The following is a 16,596-nucleotide window of genomic DNA, read 5'->3' as shown; positions in this document are numbered from 1 at the left end:
CCTGTGGCTTCGCTTTCCCGATACTCTCGTTATACCGTCCATTCAAATAGTGTCTGTGGGAATGAAAGTCGTGTTGTTATAAAAATTCGCTCTTCACCTCCCCGTCGGAAAGATACTGTATGCGGAAAAGCCATTCTCGCGGTAGATGACACGAGAGAAACAAACAAAATGTGACTGGGTAGTCAGGGCCTCTGAAATCCCCAAGATACCCAATAGCTTCCATGGTGAGTAAGGCTACAACCCGTGATATCGACAGAATACTGAAATGTCATGGCAAGACCAACGGGTAAGAATTGCCGAGGTCGGCTTCTCCGCATTGGACCACTCGACCTTCTCAGCCCCGGACTTCACCTGATGATGCTCTAACTTGGCATCAACAACAACATGTCTGCGGACAACCCTCCAGTCCCAGGGGATGCGCTGGACCTTCCACCTCGCGCCTTACGCGACGTCCTCCGCGTATGTCTCAGCGCCAAAGAATACCGATTCCTCCATGAATCAGTGGTCAGACGCGCCCCTACCATCCAAAACAAGCTCCCATCTCCATCTCGCTACGATGTCATCGCTCGCCCAAAGAATCGACACAGTGAAGCCGCTATTCGCTCATCGCTGCGAGTCTTTGTCGGCTCCGGAATCGCGTTGAAGTTGGCGGATCTGTTGATTACTCGGTTCCAAGGCGCTTCACAGTAAGATCGATTTAATCTACGCAGATGCCTCTTTTAGGAACATGCATGCACTAACAGTCGCTCCAACCAACAGGAAAAAGACCCGAACGCCCCTCTTCCGATCTCCCAAATTCCGTCTCTCCATCTCTCTCTCTCTTCTCCTTCTTATCCATCGCCTCCTCTACCGCTTCCTCGTCCGATTGCGAGCGAACCTCCGCACCGACGATGCAAAGCCATTCAGAGAGCGCAACCCGTATGTCTCGCAGGCGCTGACCTCGCGCTTTGCGCCAGCGATCGGCGCAAGTCTGGCTGGTTTCGCGCTAGGCATCTGTCCGCAGGACCAGCTCCGATTGACTGCGGCGATTTACACAGGCACCAGAAGCTTGGAGTTCTTGTTCAATGTCCTGGACTCGAAAGGCTGGCTGGATAGGCGCCCGTGGTGGTTCGGCAGCTGGCTGTTGATGCCGATCTCGTTTGCCCAGCTCTTCCATGCTTTCGTGTTTGATCGTGAGACTACGCCTAATGTTTGTGGTCGGAATTCCTTTACTTGAGTCACGGTCGCTAAAATGATGCCATAGTGGTTTGGAAAAGTCATTTTTAGGCTCTCGCCGAGCTACATTCAAGGCCGACCGGAGTCGCTTCCGGTCAACATCGCCTGGCCCGAGAAAGAAGAGATTGTGAACTCTCTTGCCTCCATTGCTGATCTCCGCTGGCCGTATGTTTGAAGTTGATTGTGTTCAGGAGTATAGTCGCTAATATGACACAGGGCATTCGTTTCTCCAATTCTACACCCTGGTGATCTCAACACCTTGCCGTCATCAGTAGCTTCCATCTCTCCAATCACTGGACCAGCACACCCTGCAATCACAAGTCTATCATGCGCTCTCTTGCACCCTAAGCTCCCGAACTGTAGCACGGCGTTCTTGCACCACATTCTCCTCTCCGTGCCGCCGCTTGCGCGATTCTTAACGACCATCACTCTGGCGCTTTCAATCCCCAAATTCAAGAGTATTCTGCTTCAGCCTATTTCGTCAGTGAATACTATTTCGAAGCGTATTATCACCATGACAGCGGTTATCTCTGCTGCAATTGGCTCAGCCTGGGGTAGTGTCTGTCTCCTGAACCACAACTTGCCCCGCACAACGCTTCCTACCAAGCGATTCTTCCTTAGTGGGGCACTGGGCGGTCTGCCATTCTTGTTCCTGGGAAACAGTCGCAGCACATTCCTCTGGTTCTTCCGGGTCGCTGTTGATTCGGCGTACAAGACCGGGGTCAAGCGTGGACTATGGAAGGGCCGCAAGGGCGGGGAACTATTGTTGTTTGTTCTGTCCTGGGCGCTTATGGGGTCAATCCTTGAGGGGAACCCTGAAGCCGTGCAGGGTGGGGGACTACGCAAGGCTTTGACCTGGCTGAGAGGTGATGGATTTGCGGATCCAGTGGATATTGCGAAGCGAAGATTGCGACGGGAATCGAAGAAAGCCGACGGCAGTGAATTCACGAGTTGATAGCCTTTTTTTTTATGTCCCGAGGTCCTTTTTTAGGACTTCGTCGGTGGTGGAATTCACTTTCCGACCCCACGTTTTGCGGAGTTGTCGGAGACTGACCTCCGCATTTAGTTTCGGCCTTATAACTTGAAGTCGCCCAGTTGTAGAATTCCCTCTCTATTAGCTATTGATTTTATTTCTTCTTGATATCCTTTCTTTGACCTTTACATTTTATATACAATGGCTACCCAAAGATTGAAGATCGGCTGTGCCGGTCTAGGCCGTATGGGCAAGCGCCATGCCCTGAACTTCCTGGAGCGTACTCCCCGAGCTGAGCTTGTGGCTGCCAGCTCCCCCGACCCCGTCGAACTCGAATGGGCCAAAATCCACCTCGAGCCCTTTGGCGTAACCCTGTACCAGAACTACGACGACATGCTCAAGCATGAAGGTCTGGTTGCCGTGGTGGTCGCATCGGCAACTGCTGTGCATGCCGAGCAAGCAATCAAGGCAATTGAAGCAGGCAAGCACACGCTTTGCGAGAAGCCTATCTCCACAAGTCCCGAAGTGGTAAGTCAGTTGTATTTTGAATCCAGCTCAACCTCAATGAGTCTACCAAATACAAAGAATCAACCATTGAAACCAAGTACTAACAACCCGCCTCTTATACAGTCTCAAACCGTCGTCGACGCAGCAGCCAAGAAGCCAGAGCTCAAGGTGATGTGCGGCTTCTCCCGACGCTTCGACAAGTCCTACCGCGACGCGTACCAGAAGATGCAGGCAGGAGCAATCGGCACTGCATCCGTACTCCGCAGTCAGACCTGCGACAAGCTCGATCCCAGCGGGTTCTTTGTCGCATACGCCGAGTTCTCCGGCGGCATCTTCGTCGACTGCTCCATCCACGACATTGACCTCACACTTTGGTTCTTCGGCAACGACTGCAAAGTGAAGTCAGTGTCGGCGATTGGCAACACAGCCGTCGAGCCCGACTTGCGCAAGCACAACGACCGCGACAACGCCGTCGGCTTGGTCGAGTTCTACGATGGCCGTATTGCCTACTTCTATGCTTCCCGCATGATGGCCGCTGGCCAGGAGGATGTCACTGAGATTATCGGCACCAAGGGAAAGCTGGCGATTAACAACCAGCCTGCAATGAACCACGTTAATATCTACGATGAGACCGGCGTCCGGAGGGAGATCCCCCAGAACTACTATGATCGCTTCGAGTATGCGTTTGTTACCGAGGCCAATGAGTTCACTGCTTGCTGTCTTGATAACACGGCACTGCCTCTTGAACTTGAGAATGCTGTCAAGGCTGTTCGCATTGGTGCTGCGCTGCAGGAGTCCATGGTTACAGAGAAGAAGATTTACTTCGATGAGGATGGGAAACGGTCGCAGTTGGCTAGTCTGTAAATAATTTGTGATGTGCCCTGGGGATTTTAAAATATACCCTATATACGTTCAACGCTTATACATACCCTTCCAAATGAAGATGACATGACTTACATATCGATGCGATCTTGTGTTTTGGTCCAAAGTAGACTCTTCTAACTCTAGATATGGTAATATCGAAGGGAAATTGTGTAATTGCAGTAAGTGAGTTGTCCTTTACCAGTAGCGATCCTTGATATCTTCACATCTCCGTAACCTCAAAGAGGTCCTGACGAATGTAAGTTGTATGTGGTGTAATGTGGTGTAATGTGAGATTATTAGAGTTGAGAAAGCTGAGCGCTAGACTATGAAGCTTGACTACTTTGAAGTGTGAAAAATAGTGTTGAAGAGTTGATTAATTTCGTCTCTATCAATTTATTCAGGTAATTTCTGGGTTTGATTGCTTGGAACGATTGACAAAGTATGGTTTTTAACGCTAATTGAATGTGATGGCAAGTATCGTAGCTATTTTCATAGAACTAGTGCAAAAATGGGGAATCATGAAAAATTTGTGGAATAAAGACGCGAGGAGAGCAAGTCGCAGACGTCTACCACTTCAGGACCTTGGTGGGGAAGTACTCATCGATGAGTTCCAGGTAGTACGGCTAGAAAGAAACAAGTTAGCCTCGAATTCACAGATCATCAGTAGAAGCGAAAAAACATACCTTCAACTCCTCAACACTGGGAATTCCATCACTCTTGCTGTACAAGTCATAAGGGTTGAAAGCCTTGACAGCACGGAGCATATCACGGTCGTGCTCATTCATCAACTCGTGGTACGCACCGGCGCTGTGCCAGGGATAGAAAGAGTGATAGCGGATCATAGCGAGTGCCTCATCGGGAAGGGTCGACTGCTCCTTAGCGAGATGGTAGAGGTACTCATCGTGGCCCCAGGACAGCATGACATTGTCGAGGCCGCAGCCGGGTGTGTAGATACCAAACTTGGTATCGTAGATCTTGTGGCCGAAGTCCTCGTTATCGCGGAACGAGTCGCGGCCGTAGACGATTTTATCGTCGAAGCCACAGCCGACGGGGAAGGTATCGCCGACAACGTCCCATTGGCCTTCGGCATCGAAGAAGAAGAGGAGCTTGCCCAGGTCGTGAATCAGACCGGTCAGCTGCATCCAGCGGGGCTTGCCGTCGCGGCGAATGGCCTCAGCAGACTGCAGGAGGTGGTCGATCTGGGAAAGGCTGGTGTCGGGGTCGGACTCATCGATCAGGGTGTTAAGCTTCTCCATGGCTTCCCAGACGGTCATCTCGGCACGAGTCTTGCTGTGGAAGTCGTGGCGGGCTTTCAGGTTGTAGGCGACGGTCTGCTTGGTGTGCTGCTCTTTGTAGAAGTTCTTGACTCGGTCGCTGGCATCCTCGTACTGGCGGAAGTTGGTCTTGTCCTTCTCCTTGTCGAACTCGGACTCGTCATATAGACCCTTCTCTTCGGCCACTTTCTTTTCAGCCTCACGCTTCTTCATGTCCTTGAGAACGTTGATCTCGTCGATAGCGTCCGAGAGCTCTTCCAGTGCGTGGCCATCCCGCTTCTTGAAGACAGGGGAGGCCTGTGGGGAGATGGCGACAGGTGCCATTTCGACTGTGTTGGATGAAGTAGTGTTTCTTGGTAGAATATATAAGAAGTTTCAGATTGCCAAATGAATTGCAATTAACAATCAGGAAAGTCTGGGGTTAAAAGAAGGATAGACACTAGGAGATCCAGTGTATATATAGGGTTAAGGCCAGGAAAATCCGATGTGCAAAATATCGCGTGTAGATTTCCGATATCAGCAGTGGTGTGAGGGCTCTCCCCATATCCATTTGTCTCATTTGCCTGATTTGCCATGACATCGATGTACTCGCACGTAGGACGAAAAATCAAACATCACGGATTCTGGCTTCCGCGCCGATGGAGATCTGGGTTGCTCTCCAAAAGGGCGACGATGATTGGCAGCCACAATTACCCCACGACCACAGGCCAACCATGTGGAGTGGCTGTGATGTCAAGCGGAGAGGAATCTGTCGAACTGGAAGACGGTTTCCGTAGATCTGCTAACTTGTTCTCCTGGATCCTGGTCTGACGGTTATTGTGTGGGGAAAATCATTCTCCTCGAGGTCGATCGAAAAAATATAGAACTCTCCCAGTAGAAAATTCCAAGCACATCGAAGATCCCAAAAGATGGTCGAGGTGATTGATGGAAAAAAGGCCGACCTTGGAGGAACGGAATAACCCCGATAGCCGTGTGGGGTTGTTATCCTTTGTAAACCCCCGCCTTTCCCCAGAGCTTTTCTTGACCATTTCTACTTCAATTTGTTCATATTCCCTTATTCTGTGTAAATAATCTTCCTTCTCTCTTGATACCCCGATAAATCCACAATGGCTGCCTGCGATACCCGTTTCAAGCTCAATACTGGAGCCGAGATCCCGGCACTCGGCCTGGGAACATGGCAATCCCAGCCCGGCGAGGTTGCGCGCGCCGTATTCCACGCCATCAAGGTCGGCTACCGTCACATTGATGCCGCGCTTTGCTACGGCAACGAAAACGAAGTCGGCCAGGGCATCAAAGAGGCCATTGACGCCGGCTTTGTCAAGCGCGAGGATCTCTTCGTGACCACTAAGCTGTGGTGCTCTTTCCACGCTCGTGTTGAGGAGGGTCTTGAGCAGAGTCTGAAAGACCTCGGACTTGACTATGTCGACCTCTATCTGATGCACTGGCCTCTGGCAATGAACCCCAAGGGTGAGTTGAATTTCTTCAAATATGCAGATTCGCGGCGCTGACTTCCATCACAGGAAACCACAACATCTTCCCCAAGCTCGCTGATGGCTCACGGGACATTATCCACAGCCACTCCCATGTGACTACATACAAGGATATGGAGAAGCTCATCGGCACTGGCAAGGCCAGGGCCATCGGTGTCTCAAACTATAGTCTCAAGTTCCTTGAGGAACTCCTGGCCCAGGCCACTATTGTTCCCGCTGTCAACCAGATCGAGAACCACCCCTTGCTCCCACAGCAGGAGATTGTCGACTTCTGCAACAAGACTGGCATCCACATCACCGCTTACAGCCCACTTGGCAGTACCGGCAGCCCGCTATTCAGCGCTGAGCCCATCATGGCCGTCGCCCACAAGCGCGGAGTTACTCCGGCTACTGTTTTGCTCAGCTGGCACAGTAAGTATCTCTAGCCTTTACCCACTGGACCGAATATAGCGTACTAACTGATTTCTCCCTAGTCGCCCGTGGCTCCTCAGTCCTGGCCAAGTCCGTCACCCCTGCCCGCATTGAGGCTAATCGTGCCGACTTGATCTTCTTGGACGCTGAGGACCTGGCTACCCTTCGCAAGTACAGTGATGGTCTCCAGGCTGAGGGCAAGCTCCAGCGCTTTGTCTACCCTCCCTTCGGTGTCGACTTCGGCTTCCCCGATAAGCAGTAAGCTTTTTTCGTACGAGAAATGGTCGATAGAGATGCTACATGTATAGAAAGGACACGTTCCTTTTTGTTTTATGACATAGATACCAAAATGGAAGAATATTATGAATGACACTGGATACTTGAACATGAACGGCCATGTTTTTGTCACTGAGCTGCCCTATCTTTCCCAACCCTACTCTATACCTTTTTAACACACATGGTCTACTATTTACGGTTGAATTTCACTTCCGATTTGCGATTGATTCCACTTCAAACTCAAAATTTGACTAAACTGACTTTCACCTTTGTCCTTTTTACTACCCACCCCACTTACAGATCAGGGGCAGCAGGATCTGTGAGATCAAATTCATCCCCGATACCCCAACTGCACTTTCCTACCGTCTCACCACGCAGACCCAAGCCAAGGCTAAGACAACCACCACTACAAGGGTCCCCGACACTAGGAAATGAAGACTGCTCATTCATTCTCTAGCGGGGGTCGCCGCTGCGCTGTTTATATTGGGTCTCGCAGTCCTTTCCATCGCCGTCACCTAGGGCCCAGACGTTTGACCACGCCTCATAGTATATAGGGTTGTAATGGCGATCGATCTACATTGTATCTGCGATGAGGAGAACAACCAGTATCGATTCGACCAAAATAAAGTGCACGGGAGCAGAAGAGAGAGAAGAGGAGGAGAGCGGAGCTATCTCCTGATCTGGACCCATATGGGTGACTGCCTTCCGGGTATCCAACAGGTTGGCAGCGGGACGAGCGTCTCGTCAAACAGTTGGGAGGACTGAAAGATCTCGGATTCCATCAACTGTCATGGTTTCCCCTTATACTAATTTCAACATAGAAAATGTCCCCGGCCATCTGGCTTTGTAGTCGGAGATTCGTTGATTGATTCGTATGTCTCTATTCCCCAGACTGTAGGGTGATGTCCATTGCGGATTTCGAGACGGAATGTGCGAATCCTAACGCGGGAGTCACAAACTCAGTAACTCTGAGCTAGGTCATTGTTGTAATTTCTGGAAAATGGGCGATCAGTCAGCCGGCTGAAAGCGATCCCCTTGTTGGTAGTAGAGGAGAACTTGCTTTGATAGGATGCTTGTTGAAAGGATCCTACTTGTTGATTGCGATGAACAAATTTGTGATCTGATGCCGAGGCAGGTTTCCTTCACGGCGTTATAAATGAGTCGTACGTGGTGATTTCGGGTTGAGAAGGGAGAAGGACAAGAGGAGCGGATAGTGCTTATTTTTCCCTCCTGGATCTTGTTCTTTAGCATCGAGCTGCTTCAATCTCGAATACAGATAGGTCTTTGTATACCACCCGATGTTGTCTTTAGGCTCTAAAATCCTGACAGGTTGGCATCGCTGAGGCTAGGCACGGTCGACTTTGCTCGAAACAAGTTGATTCCAATCAGTATAGGTAGATCGTGAAGGCTAGGCAGAGAAATGTCAGACTTAAGTAGGCCCATCTAACTTTACAAATCCTACATCTCGCGGATCAAACTTTCATATTCCACAAATGAATTGATGTGGCCATCGGTGGGGTTTTCCGAGTAAGAAGGGAATAAATTTAGGTAGTTAATGCTGCATCCATGCAATATACTATAGAGGCTTCTTGCATAAGGTGTCATGTAATAATTATATGATAACTGTCTCAGCTGGGGAAAGGTTCATGGCGTGGAGGAGCGCATCTTGATCATTACTGAAAAACTCAGCTGCGTGGAGAAAGAACTATCTAAGGCTTGTAGAAGACTATGTAGCAGGAGCGAACAATGAAGGTCATGTGATCTGACCTTCCAACAGGGCCATTCTGGAAAATCCCAAAACGGGAGAAAGGACACAAGATATGGGAAGAAGTGGAGGTTTAATGGACTTGTTTGCCAACCTGCGTTGGGTATGCAGTCTTTCTCTCTCTAGATGATGTACCATGTGGCTGTCACACGTGACCTCGAAGCCCTCAAGTCTTGGTCACACTTGCACCTCATGTCACACCTTTGGGATTCAAGCCGTGAGTCATTTGGCAAGGTTTTCTGTCAAGCAGTCAAGGCCACGCCACTAGGTTGCTACTTTTGAAGTACGTAATGGGAGGGAAATAGTGCGAGATGAAGTCCGCCGAACCCGGACATCCACAGAAGACCATGGGCTGCTTCTTGGCGGTCGTGCCTACCGAACGCCTTGGGATCAGATAAAAGTGCCAAGAGAACCCGAACCAGTAGCCCAATCTAATCAGATGATCAGATAAAATCATCAGATTCCATACCATTCGGAATATTTCCAGGAAGATTGTAACCGAACATCCGGCTGCGCCTCAGAACGCGGCCATACCCACTTAGCAACGTGGTAGAACTTCGGCTTGTACTCCGCATGTTGTAAGAGAAATGTTCCCAAGATATCAATCTAATCCCAGCTGCTATTATTACTTCGCTAATTGAAATGATAGGTAACTTTCGAGGTCCTCAGCCACGTCTCAGCAGGGTGGTTTGAGCCGAAAGGAAAGGGGTAGTGCCGTACAAAAACGGCAAGGGCGTTGGAAAAGAAACTTATCAGATCTTTTTACATATTCCCTGGTTCCACCATGGACCTCGGGAATGGATGACTTTAGTCATACGTGGATCTGTCAGATGACACCGGGCTCTGCAAGCTGCTACTCAACATAATTATGGTTGTGTATTGCTCGAATTTCACAAGATTCACTTGAAAGCACATGCAGACAGTTTTTGTTTCATACTTTGATACATAGATTACTTACATACTTACTAGCGGTATATTTGCATAACTTATTTAAAGTGCCAATTTTATTTTATTACATACCAAACCATATCATACCATACCGCGGCTCTCCCGGTAAACGGAAACAAACACCAAGCGAGCTACAGGTCGCGGAAAACTCGGGGCAATATCATTGCCAAGTATTTACAAGAATAGAAACGTTGTTTCGGATAGTCATAACACTCTGCATTCAGACCGTCATGTTGATATGATTAAATAGTAAGGTACAAAAAGCGAAGGTTGATAACTGCCTGGGAGCAGCTAGTCGTGGTTTGGATATAATGGGAAATGGATCATCAACATTATCATTGTCGAAAATTATCTCCAAAGAAGAAGGGAAACACCTTAGAAGACGACACCCTTGACCTGAGCAACCTTCTTGAGGTCAATGTCGCGGATCATGATGGCCCAGATGATGCAAAGACCCATGAGACCGGTGCCAACAGCAAGCATTCGTGTCTGAGAATAGGCATAGGCTGATTGAATAGCCCTTCTCGCGGGGGTTCCGACGGGATAGGACAGCTGCTGGGTAATATCCTCGTAGATCAAATCGATGTCTCCTATCGCAGAGGCAGGAAGCCTCGCCTCAAGGGCTTTGTAGAAGGTGTTGGTCCAGATTGCGGCACAAATGGTAGAACCGGCAGCATCACCCACGGTACCGACGACGTTCAGAAGGGCGAGGACAGTTGCGACGTGCTGGTGATCGGCGGCAGCTAAGATGGCAAGCTGCTCGACAATGATGAAGACAGATCCACCAATGGAGATGAAAATCTGACACATCACAAGATAACCGACAGATTGGTCGGGCTGGCGGAAATAGATCATCAATCCCTGGGCGAAGATGTAAAGCGGGACACCAATGTAGAGAGTCCACTTAAAGCGACCAGTCTTGCGAATAATGAAACCGACTCCAAGCAAGAGGAAGCCGGAGACAACGTCGAAAGTGTTGCTAACATAACCGGCCTCGGAGATGGTGAGATCGTTGACTACCTGCAAAAAGGATGTATAGTAGTTGTTCCAGCAGTAGTAAGAGAGCTGGTATGTCGCGTCGAGCAAGCATGCACCAATGATGGTTCGATCGGTCAACAGTCTGAAGTTGAACATTGGTGTCGGAGCAAAGCGGAACTCCCAAACAAGGAAGAGGCCAAGCATAACAAATCCGATGACGATCATAGCAATGATGTAGCCTGATGCCCAGCCCTTAGGGGCGTACGTTGCAATGCTGAACGGAAGGAGGAAGATTGTAAGGCCGGTAGAGAACACCAAAACACCAAGCACTATTCAAGTCAGTATTCCCAATTTTCCAATGCTTTGAAAAGCTCTTCACTCACAATCGAACTCTTTGGTATAGTGCCAAATGCTTTGCCACCAATTCCGGCCGCTAGGCTCCGGGACTAGAAGACCGTTCTTCTGGGCCTTCTTGAGGTTGCTCTTCAAGATGAAGTAAAGAGGGGAGGCAACAATAGGGAAGATGATGGAGAATGCACCAAAGGCCCATCGCCAGCTAATGTCTTCGTAGAAGCCCTCGGCGGCCTTGGGACCAGCGAAGGCTGTGATGATGTATGGCGAGGAGGTGAAAGCGTAAGCCAAACCTCGATTCTTGAGCTTGGAAATGTCGGCGGTGATGACATCGACACAGTATGTCATACCTCCGAATCCAATGCTGTAGAAGACGTAGGCCGCGCAGAATGTGGGAAGGTTGTGGCATACAGCCATGAGAATTAGACCAAGCGTAGCAAAAACGGTCATGACCAGGAAACCCTCTGCACGGCCCCAAACGTCCATGATCTTGGCAGTGGGGATGTACACTGAGGCTGTCATGGCGTCTGCAACAATGTAGATGACATTCAGGAGGGAATGACTCTCAAAGTCACTGGTGACATAGCTGAGCAAACTGTAGTTAATCGAGGATTGCATAGCATTGACGAAGTACAAGAACCAGATGCTATTGAAGATTCACGTTAGTAAATAAGCTGGTTTTTACGGGTCGATCGCCCGTCGAGGCGAGGGAACAAAAGCTTACTTTGCAAAGACTGCAATCAGCATGGTCCTCGTCCAACTCAAAGTCACAGCCTCGACATCCCTGACACCTTGCTGTGCATCTTGAGTGGGAACTTCGGGGTCCGCGCTGTTGGGTACAGCAACGGGGTCGGTAGGGATTTTGCTCTTTTCATCGCCATCAGTGGTCACAGGGATTTGAGTAACAGAGTCCTGGGTCGATGATCGCCGGAAGGCAGATCGGAACCTGGAAACACCCATGTTGATCTGGAGATCAGGAAATATAAAAAGTAGGTTGGAGGAACCCAAAAGCGCATGGGAATCCTTGCCCTTATAGCAAATATAATCCCTGGTTATTGGTGCTCCAGATCCAGCGCTTAAAAAAAAATACCGAACTCGGCGGATTGGTACAATCTTGGAAGGCTAATGCACGCCGTGTGAAATGAACCAGTAGGAAATGTCTTGGCGATGTCTTAGCGTTCATTCGCTACGGAGTAATAATCGAACAAACTGTATTTTTTCCCTCCTCTCCTCCCTAGGGCTTCTTTGCGTATGGTCGTATGCAGGCCATGTCTAGTCACCCCACTGACGGCGTCAGCCATGATGGGACTTTCCAAAGGTAGAAGCTAATAAGATTGCATGAATGATGAATCTCATACCGGAGAGACGAAGCGAGGGCAATGTTAACCGGGGATGTAACTGCTTGAAGCTCAAGTACCTCGCGGAAGCTTCCTGTTGCGGTAATCCATACCTTGGCATTGCTTGGCATGCAGAATGGAATTGTCACGCCGACAGCCGGAAAAAGATATAAGAAAAAAATCCTATATTAATAAGGAATGACAATAATGGGTCAATGTGTTTGGGGCGTCATGGGTCAGCACTAAAAGCTACTTACTAAAGACGCGAGATCCGTGCGGATTCACCCGGTCATATGTACTCATCATACAATGTAGAAGGTATCAGTGGGTACATAGTACGGAGAACAATATATGTACTCCGTACTAACTAGGTACTAGCGGTATTTAATACAGTGAGATGGTATTAAACGGAGTTCGATGAAACACGCATGAGATTTCCACGATTTCCAAGACTCTTGGAATTAATAGCAGATCTATGAAAATATCTTTAGTTATTTCCTACATATCTTCTTCAATGCATACATCCCTCTTCCTCTGGTTTAAGGTGCTTACCACGTGCAGTTTATTTTGACCCAAACATTCCAAAAAAAAGAAATTAATTAAATACGTCGCGTTACAGTTAAATCAGATAAGTACACACTCCACTATCAACCATGGCACCGCCATCGGACTGTGGAAAATGGTTGCGCCACCAAATCTGATTACGGTGTAGTGTGGGTGGACTTTTTTCCTCTCACAGTTTTGAATTCTTCCAGCTTGGTGATCGTTTCTCCACAAAAGCCTGGATGCCTTCGGCAAAGTTAGGACCCCCAACCAACCGAGGATACCAGTGATCCGCGAGATCTGTTACAGTATCCTCCACGCTGCCAGCTTCCCAGCTCATTCGAACACCTAGACGGCCAACAATGAGGGAATCAGGGCTATTCTTGCACATGACCTCAGCAACTTCAATTGCTGCTCGGACAACGTCGGCTGGTGGCTCCACCACTTGACTGATAAGACCCCAGTCATGTAGCGTGGTGGCGCTCACGTTCCTGCCAGTAAGCACGAGATCCATGGTGCGTTGTAGGCCAATAGTGCGGGTCAATCGCGGTAAACATCCGGCTACTGGCACGATGCCTCGCTTCACTTCGGGAAGGGAGAAAATGGCCGATGATGAGGCTAAGATAAGATCGCAATTCGCCACCATCTCGAACCCTCCGCCCATGCAGAGGCCGTTCACTGCGGCGATGATCGGTTTCTTGCCGGTCCGGCGAGGCAATCCGGCCAGGCCAGGAGCGGACATGTCATTGACGACGCCTGCCTTGTTCATTGCGTTCCACTCTGCTCGATTCCGTCAGTCGATAGTTCAGGTGATAGAAAGAAGAAACCCACCTCCTAGATCTGCGCCTGTGCAGAAGGCTCTCCCAACACCGGTGATGATGGCGACCCATAAGCTTTCATCTTCATCGAACTGCTCCCAGATCTTGGCAATCTCTCGACTAGTCTTCTTGTCGATGCAATTTAGCTTGTCCGGTCTATTGATTGTGACCTGGACAATCCGCTCATGCGGGAAAGAGATATAGAAATTCTCATGATTCAAGGGCCCTGATCGTAACGACATGATGAATTGTGAAGCAGAATATGCACAGTATTGTGACTAATTCAACCTTAGACTTCGACTTTATATTTTCTCTTGGGCTGGGCTACGGATTATGTATTGTCATTCGTAGAGCTCGGGCGCAGAAAGCTTCCACGGAACCTCGGGAGTTGGCTCCATAACAAGACGACATCGGTATTATCTCCGTACAACGTACAGATATATTATTGTACATGTTTGAAAATAACAGCCCCATAGGGTGATAAATTCAGGCTCGTGTATCCCGAAACCATTCGTTACATATGTGAGAGAATTCGGCCTCGGTTACTATCTCCTTAATTGATATTCTTCAGCCGTTTGAGGGTCTCACCTACTCCATACATATAATCTGATTGCGCAGCGCGGGGAGCTCTCTTTTTTTTTTTTTCTTACACCGACACTCCAACTCCTTCGGAATTCTTGATCCCTACCTTTGACGATCGAGAAACTACGACAATGGCCTCCAAATCACACCAGTATCCTTTGGTCAAGCTACCACACCCTTACCTGACCGCATATCGTGTGAACACAGTCAATGGATCGACACCGGCTACGCGCACCTTGACACTTGACGAGCAGCCCGCAAAGGGCCGGCCTTTGCCTGAACAGCTACACTCAGACTCGCTCTCATGGCTTGACTTGACATTCATTCCCAAAGCCGAGCAACCACCTATCTCAGATAACAGTCCCTGGGGTCGCGCGCGTCGCAGTCCCCAGACTGTTTTCCAGTGGTCAGGGAACAGCACCCCTTCTTTGGGCCAAATTTGGAACGTTGTTCACGCCATTTATCTTGGTCACCCAACAATCGAGTACTTCAGACTGACCCTGTCCGGCACAGGGCAAGAAGTCATCCGCAATGAGCTTCTTACCACCGGGTTGGCAATCGACCACCCGCGGAACCTGCGGGACAGAGAAAACAAGGCTCTGCAATTCGATGATTTGCTGATTCTCCGAAGCGCCTTCTGGCAGGGTGCTGCTTCTCCATTGGGCCCTCGTCCTATCTGGGTGGTGGGAGATGGCACAGACGGCCCCATGCGGGAGCCCTTGTCTCAGTATCCCATCATGCCGGAGAACTACCAAATGACAAACAAGTTCCCCGAGGAGCCTGTATATACCCGCCACCCGACTCGCCGCCCTAAGCCGTTCCCCGGATCAATTGCCTACAGTCGCTACATCCCTGAGATCAACGAGCACTTCTCGCTCGAAGTCGTTGACTGGCAAAATGCGGAACACGTCCAGCTGTTCAACAAGTGGCAAAATGACCCGCGTGTTGCCGCAGGCTGGAATGAGACTGGAACTATTGAACAGCACACCGAGTATCTGCGCAAACTGCACTTCGATCCCCATGTTCTGTGCTTGTTCGGACGCTTCAATGATACCCGCTTTTCGTATTATGAGTTGTACTGGTCAAAGGTAAATCCCCCGACTCCGTCAAGCTTTAGGCTGGCATTGACACTAACACCTTGTCTACAGGAGGATCACTATGGCGCCTACTACGATGCTGGAGACTATGACCGAGGCCGTCACTCTCTTGTCGGCGATGCCAGCTTCCGAGGTGCACACCGCGTAAATGCCTGGTACTCGAGCTGTATCCACTATGTTTTCTTGGACGATCCCAGGACCGCTAATGCTGTCGGTGAGCCCAAGGCCACCGGGGCGACCATCTTGTCCTACGAGAACGCGCAAGGACTCACAATTGGCAAGTACGTCGATCTCGGCCATAAGCGATCGGTCCATTCGATTTGCAGTCGCGAAAAATGGTTCCAGTTGTGTCCACTATTCTGGGACGGACGTGAGCGACCTTTAGAATCCGCTGATCGCGCCGCGTGGAATGCGAAATTGTAAATTTGCTTGAGCTTTCTTGACTCATACTTGACTCTGATCGGCGAAGCTTAACATTGTGCAATGTATAAAATTTCAGGAGATATTCTTTTATTTTTAATTCATTTCCATCATCTTTCCGAGACAAGTGGGGGTAGCTCGTGTTCTCCACCTCGAGCTTCCTTGTTCAGGCAGTTCCCCCTAGAAACGCGTTATGCACTCCGCTTTGCCCCAATCAATCAGATAATCTTCTGGGCTTTTTTAAAAAGATAGGATGATGTGACAGGACCCACTGGGCTTTGTTGTCTTTCTGTACGTTCGAATAATAATGATATTGTGTTATACTACACGTATTCTGATGGAATATGCTTTTCGGATATTTAACAAGATATCAGCCAATAGGACGTCCTGCTAGCTCTAAGACAGAGTTTGAGGTACCGTATTAATTACCGTCTCTCCACTTTGTTTTATTAAATACATAGTGTATTTTTTCCGGATGTAAAATACGGACACTTGGGATTTATAGATACAGTATAGCCGTATTGACCCAGACTTACACGTACGGACGGCAGTAAGGGTAACCACGGTACTCAAACCCCCATTTTGATCTGATAACCCCCGTCCGTATAATTGAAATTCTTCAGGTGCCCCCCTTGTGGGTTGCATCTTCGGATCCAACTGTCAAAACCGATGTCGGCAGAGTGGAAAAAATCAAATCGGCAGGTTAAACATCCGGAAATCCCCTGGAATCCCCATCTTTACACTTGG

At 49.2% G+C, this 16,596-nt stretch overlaps 7 protein-coding genes across 7 annotated transcripts; 4 read left to right on the top strand and 3 right to left on the bottom strand.

The window, feature by feature from the left end:
- Positions 1-384: 384 nt before the first annotated feature.
- On the top strand, positions 385-2,170 carry LCP9604111_8536 (uncharacterized protein; the record flags this gene model as incomplete). Its single annotated transcript, XM_039076690.1, has 4 exons — positions 385-686; positions 760-1,189; positions 1,244-1,380; positions 1,432-2,170. 4 exons carry the CDS (start codon positions 385-387, stop codon positions 2,168-2,170), a joined length of 1,608 nt encoding a protein of 535 aa, XP_038925448.1.
- Positions 2,171-2,389: 219 nt separating this feature from the next.
- Positions 2,390-3,559, top strand: LCP9604111_8535 (putative NAD binding Rossmann fold oxidoreductase; the record flags this gene model as incomplete). Its single annotated transcript, XM_039076689.1, has 2 exons — positions 2,390-2,716; positions 2,819-3,559. 2 exons carry the CDS (start codon positions 2,390-2,392, stop codon positions 3,557-3,559), a joined length of 1,068 nt encoding a protein of 355 aa, XP_038925447.1.
- A 566-nt stretch (positions 3,560-4,125) lies between these two features.
- On the bottom strand, positions 4,126-5,157 carry LCP9604111_8534 (inositol oxygenase; the record flags this gene model as incomplete). Its single annotated transcript, XM_039076688.1, has 2 exons — positions 4,126-4,182; positions 4,243-5,157. The coding sequence occupies 2 exons, from the start codon at positions 5,155-5,157 to the stop codon at positions 4,126-4,128; spliced, it is 972 nt and encodes a 323-aa protein (XP_038925446.1).
- Positions 5,158-5,939: 782 nt separating this feature from the next.
- On the top strand, positions 5,940-6,996 carry LCP9604111_8533 (putative glycerol dehydrogenase; the record flags this gene model as incomplete). The annotated part of the gene is made up of 3 exons (XM_039076687.1): positions 5,940-6,300; positions 6,354-6,734; positions 6,797-6,996. 3 exons carry the CDS (start codon positions 5,940-5,942, stop codon positions 6,994-6,996), a joined length of 942 nt encoding a protein of 313 aa, XP_038925445.1.
- A 3,102-nt stretch (positions 6,997-10,098) lies between these two features.
- On the bottom strand, positions 10,099-12,012 carry LCP9604111_8532 (uncharacterized protein; the record flags this gene model as incomplete). Its single annotated transcript, XM_039076686.1, has 3 exons — positions 10,099-11,030; positions 11,085-11,698; positions 11,777-12,012. The coding sequence occupies 3 exons, from the start codon at positions 12,010-12,012 to the stop codon at positions 10,099-10,101; spliced, it is 1,782 nt and encodes a 593-aa protein (XP_038925444.1).
- A 1,110-nt stretch (positions 12,013-13,122) lies between these two features.
- sidH (enoyl-CoA hydratase/isomerase family protein) lies at positions 13,123-13,992 on the bottom strand (the record flags this gene model as incomplete). The annotated part of the gene is made up of 2 exons (XM_039076685.1): positions 13,123-13,712; positions 13,764-13,992. 2 exons carry the CDS (start codon positions 13,990-13,992, stop codon positions 13,123-13,125), a joined length of 819 nt encoding a protein of 272 aa, XP_038925443.1.
- A 471-nt stretch (positions 13,993-14,463) lies between these two features.
- On the top strand, positions 14,464-15,852 carry LCP9604111_8530 (GNAT family N-acetyltransferase; the record flags this gene model as incomplete). Its single annotated transcript, XM_039076684.1, has 2 exons — positions 14,464-15,420; positions 15,481-15,852. 2 exons carry the CDS (start codon positions 14,464-14,466, stop codon positions 15,850-15,852), a joined length of 1,329 nt encoding a protein of 442 aa, XP_038925442.1.
- Between the last annotated feature and the right edge of the window lie 744 nt (positions 15,853-16,596).

The sequence above is a fragment of the Penicillium roqueforti genome, assembly GCF_015533775.1.
Source record: "Penicillium roqueforti strain LCP96 04111 chromosome Unknown scaffold_34, whole genome shotgun sequence".
NCBI classification, from domain to species: domain Eukaryota; kingdom Fungi; phylum Ascomycota; class Eurotiomycetes; order Eurotiales; family Aspergillaceae; genus Penicillium; species Penicillium roqueforti.
The sequence above is the reverse complement of the archived record's forward strand: the minus strand, read 5'-3'. Positions and strand labels throughout refer to the sequence as shown.